This window comes from Pseudophryne corroboree, chromosome 2 (assembly GCF_028390025.1).
Source record: "Pseudophryne corroboree isolate aPseCor3 chromosome 2, aPseCor3.hap2, whole genome shotgun sequence".
In the NCBI taxonomy this organism is placed as follows: Eukaryota; Metazoa; Chordata; class Amphibia; order Anura; family Myobatrachidae; genus Pseudophryne; species Pseudophryne corroboree.
In genome coordinates this window covers 845,679,171-845,683,633 of record NC_086445.1, presented here as the reverse complement: position 1 = coordinate 845,683,633, position 4,463 = coordinate 845,679,171, and the positions used below count along the sequence as shown (strand labels likewise).

The 4,463-nt window shown below is 40.7% G+C and overlaps 1 protein-coding gene across 2 annotated transcripts; it reads right to left on the bottom strand.

Annotated features, from left to right (window-relative positions):
* Positions 1-709: 709 nt before the first annotated feature.
* Positions 710-4,107, bottom strand: LOC135051307 (histone H2A, sperm-like). Of its 2 annotated transcripts, none has more exons than XM_063957366.1 (2): positions 4,038-4,107; positions 710-1,254 (listed from the first exon to the last, which is right to left on the bottom strand). In XM_063957366.1, the coding sequence occupies exon 2, from the start codon at positions 1,243-1,245 to the stop codon at positions 829-831; it is 417 nt and encodes a 138-aa protein (XP_063813436.1). In that variant the 5' UTR covers positions 1,246-1,254; positions 4,038-4,107; the 3' UTR covers positions 710-828. The 2 variants fall into 2 exon arrangements, with proteins under 2 accessions (XP_063813436.1, XP_063813437.1); XM_063957367.1 differs by lacking the exon at positions 4,038-4,107 and adding an exon at positions 3,722-3,805.
* Positions 4,108-4,463: the final 356 nt, after the last annotated feature.

Below are 4,463 nucleotides of genomic sequence, written 5' to 3'. Positions count from 1 at the left end.
GGCTCTGTAAGGGGGACGGCGGCGCGGCTCCGGGACCGAACACCAAGGACTGGGCCTGCGGTCAATCCCTCTGGAGCTAATGGTGTCCAGTAGCCTAAGAAGCCCAACCCGGCTGCAAGCAGGCGAGTTCGCTTCTTCTCCCCTTAGTCCCTCGCTGCAGTGAGCCTGTTGCCAGCAGGTCTCACTGAAAATAAAAAACCTAAATCTATACTTTCTTACTAAGGGCTCAGGAGAGCCCCTAGTGTGCATCCAACCTCGGCCGGGCACAAAATCTAACTGAGGCTTGGAGGAGGGTCATGGTGGGAGGAGCCAGTGCACACCAGGTGACCTAAAGCTTTCTTTAGTTGTGCCCAGTCTCCGGCGGAGCTGCTATTCCCCATGGTCCTTACGGAGTTCCCAGCATCCATTAGGACGTCAGAGAAACATGGTTTGCCCATGAAAGTTACTCACAAAAGGTGTAACTGTGAAGAAGCCCTTTTAGTCTGTTCTACAATCACTAGTGTGCTAAGGCACTGGCATAATACATCCTAACTAGCCATACCTATTCTTATAGAACAGGGATGCAGTATACAGCTCAAAACAAAACATTTCAGGTGTTTATAGTGTTACAGCTTGCCGAATACACATTTTTAGTAATTGCTGGGGCTTCCATGAAATGTCCAAGTCAGGAAAAAGTTACAAAAAAAAAAAAAAGTTAGAAAGTCTTAAAAATGTTACTAAAAGATTATATTTAATCAGCATTACAATTTAAAAACATTTTATAAGTTAAAATAGCACACAAAAAAACAACAAGTGCCTTATAGTTAAGTGATAAAACCAATGCAAGGCTCAAAATTCCTGAGACTCTACAGCTTTAGGCTCTTCAGAGGATGGGCCTCTTGAGGTCTTCTTTGGCAGTAGAATTGCATGGATATTTGGCAACACTCCTCCATCAGCTATAGTGACCCCATCAAACAGCTTGGCCAGTTCCTCATCATTCCTGACAGCCAGCTGAATGTGTCGGGGCAAGATCCGGGATTTCTTGTTGTCTCTGGCTGCATTTCCCGACAGCTCCAGGACCTCAGCACATAAGTATTCCATTGTGGCTGCCATGTAGATGCTGGCTGCAGATCCAATCCTCTTAGCGTAGTTACCCTTCTTCAGGTACCTGTGGATGCGGCCAACTGGGAACTGGAGACCTGCCTTAGAGGATCTGGAGGATTTACCAGCAGCGACTTTCTGGACCTTCTTTCCACGACCAGACATTCTGATAACCTATTAAACAGATCTTATTAGCCACTGTAGCACTAGTAGTGGAGGATAATTAAAGCCAAATATCACAAACCTTCTCAGTCTTTGCTACACACACACGAAAGTCAGTAAGCATTACAGTTTTAATATACCACTAGCTTTTGCCACTAGATAAGTTAAATTAAATATGAATACTGTATGTCTATGCACATTTCTAAATAAACTTTAAATGCAATCTGATTTGTCAGACATAATACTGGGGAGAGGTGTCAAAACCTAGAGGACAAGTGAAAAAAAAAAAAAAAAAAGTGGCCTGTTCTAGTTATGTCAAAATGGAAGCAACCTTGTTCACAGGTAAAATAGAATCTTGTGGGCCTAAGTATTAATAATCATGGCACTGCCAAGATTATTAACAACCAGCATTGCTACAGATATTTTCCTACTGAATGAAAATAACCAAGTACTAAACTCACAGGGACAAAGGTCAATAACTGCTGTCCCTGAGAGTTACTTCCCTGGCACATTGAGAGTATTCCACAAATTAACACAGGGTGTCACATTTGGGAGCAGGCCAGAGATGAATAGCCAGATTAAAGAGGGGGGATGCAGGGCATACTGTACCTCAGGCCCCCTGTCAGGGCCCTCCCCAGGCCAGAGTACACTGACATCACTGGCTTTCCCTCTTATGCAACAGCAGAACCAGACCACCAGAATGCAAGCAGGACAGTATGTAATGCTGGCAGAGACACAGGAGTATCAGATTTCATAAACTATTAACCGGGGTCCCCAACCAGAGGAGCGATAGGAGGGTGGAGAGAGCTGTGACACAGGGTGGGATCCCTGTTCCACTTACAGATCTCTCCACACCTGGGTGTCCGACTCCTGTGTAATTTGTTATCTAATGAATGTCTAGAGAGACACAGCCCTCCTGAGTCCTGTCCCAGTGTGTAAGTAGTGCATAGGCTGCTGCTATTTTTGCATGTGACAAGATAAATTATAGATTTTATTTTTCTATGTGTACTTTAAGGTTGTTTAAGTTGTCTTTGTTCCACTATAAATTCATTTTATAAAATAGTTGTCTTTTAATTAGGTGAAGCTATAAACAGTACCCAGGCAATATTAAACTATTAGTTTAAATCTAATATACTGTACATCATTGGCCTAAAATTTAATATACACAATCCATACATCCCAACATGACATTCCAGGAGGGACCAAATTCTTAATTTAGGATTACAAGGATCTGTGTTGAAACACCTTTCTTATCAATTAAATAAATCAAACACAGGTGACTACAATCATATTCAGATGGCAGTCCATATAAAGAGCATTTTTTCACTCCTGGAATAGGTAATGTTGGGAGGTATGCACATTCTTCTATACAACCCCTTCCACAGGGACCCCCTCTATCTAAAGTGCCCCGGGCACCCACAAGGCTTAATCCGGCCCTGCAGAGATGGATCAGAAGAGCTCTTCTGCCAGAGCCTCAATGAAGCAGTTTACACCAAGATAATAGTGTAGACTAAAAGGGGACCAACTCTAAAGAGCTTGGTTTTTCAGAGTCTACTGTAGGTGTCAGAAGACAGTCTACATTTTATAAAAACCACCCTTGTTAAACAGACCCCATGGCAGAGATTTACCAAGCAGTAGATTCTCAAAGCCCTCTATTGCTTTCTGCCTTTAAAAGTGCAGTAGTAATGCAAAAAGTATTATTGTCCTTGAAGTCTAGCTGGGAAAAAAAAAAGGGGGGATATTGAAAATCCATTACTTAGTATATGTGCCCCTTAGTGTTTACCTTTATGCATACCTCCCAACATAACCCTCTCCAGGAGGGACACAATGCTCTGCTTCTGGACTTTTAATTTAGGATTGCCAGCTCCTGTTTTGAACAGGTAAATGAATAACAAAAGGCATTTCAGCACAGGTGATGGCAATCATAAATGAAGAGGGAAGTCCAGGAGCAGAGCATTTTGTCCCTCTGGAGGAGGTCATGTTAGGACTGAGGTATGCTTTATGCAATATGACACTTAAGGTCATTGCTTAGATTTAAATGAATAATGTAATTAACATGAAGTATTGTTAATTACTGTACATTAGTTTTTTTTTTACATTATATAAACATACTGAGATGTCAGTGGGTGCAAGAGGCTGCAGCCTCATATCTCATTTCATAGACTGTACTTTGTTTTGTTTTTAGCTAGAAGCTGGTACTGTACATTGCCATGTACTGTATACAGATGCTAGATATTCCATTCAATGCAATAGCAACATTAGATGCAGTAATGGTAATGATTCTCAAGTAACTTGTTAACAACATGTAAAGTGTTAAGATACAATTAGTGTTCATATGAACACTAATCAAGCAGCACCAGTGTGTACAAGGCATAAAAAAAAAAGATACACAGAAAATCAGCACTGAATGTAAGACACAAGATACATTCAAGAATATTACTCTAGTATTACTGCCATAATTGCAACAAAGGAAACTCACAAAAATGAGACAGTCACACAATCTTAGGGAGATTTCTGAAGACCAGTGCACAGGTAACTGGAGTGTGAAGTAAATAAATGGCCCTTATATAGTGGCTGCAGTCTGCCAGCAGCTATAATCCCCCCTCCCCTCAATAGACATTAATTAAAGCAGTTCCCAAACATATCTGTAAAGTGAAAAAAAGCTATTGCATTGTTTTAGAGCATAAGGGTTAAAGAACAATACTCAACAAATTAATATGCAACTATTTTGGTTTTAAAAAATAATAGGAAGGATAATCTCTATTATAAAAATCTAAATAAAGCCAGGTACTCACCACAATATGCACACACCTCTTCAACTCTGAATATCTTGCAACAGTTCCTGACAAACCCCCATCTCACCTGACATTTATACCACAATAATTGCATATGCTGCACAGCTATGCAACTAGTTAATTAACCAATTAGGGCCTGCAAGCTCCACATAATGTATTTTAAGGAGTCTGTTTAATGCATTGGCTCAGTGTATGTTTTCCAAATCACAGAAACAAAATTTAAATTAGCGGCCTATAGTTATGTAATAATAATTGCAGCACTGCAGCTATATTAATGGTCCATACTGTAATGATTTAATTTTGAATGAATATATCCCCACTATGTACTAAATGTACCTCTCAGGAGACATTGGTAGTGATAACCAAAGTCCCCGCTAGTAGGATCCCAGCTGCATCAGCGGAGTCCATCAGGTTCATAAAAGACCG

Bases quoted from the DNA above. Each gene is read 5' to 3' on its own strand.
- LOC135051307 (XM_063957366.1), bottom strand. From the start codon at position 1,245: ATGTCTGGTCGTGGAAAGAAGGTCCAGAAAGTCGCTGCTGGTAAATCC.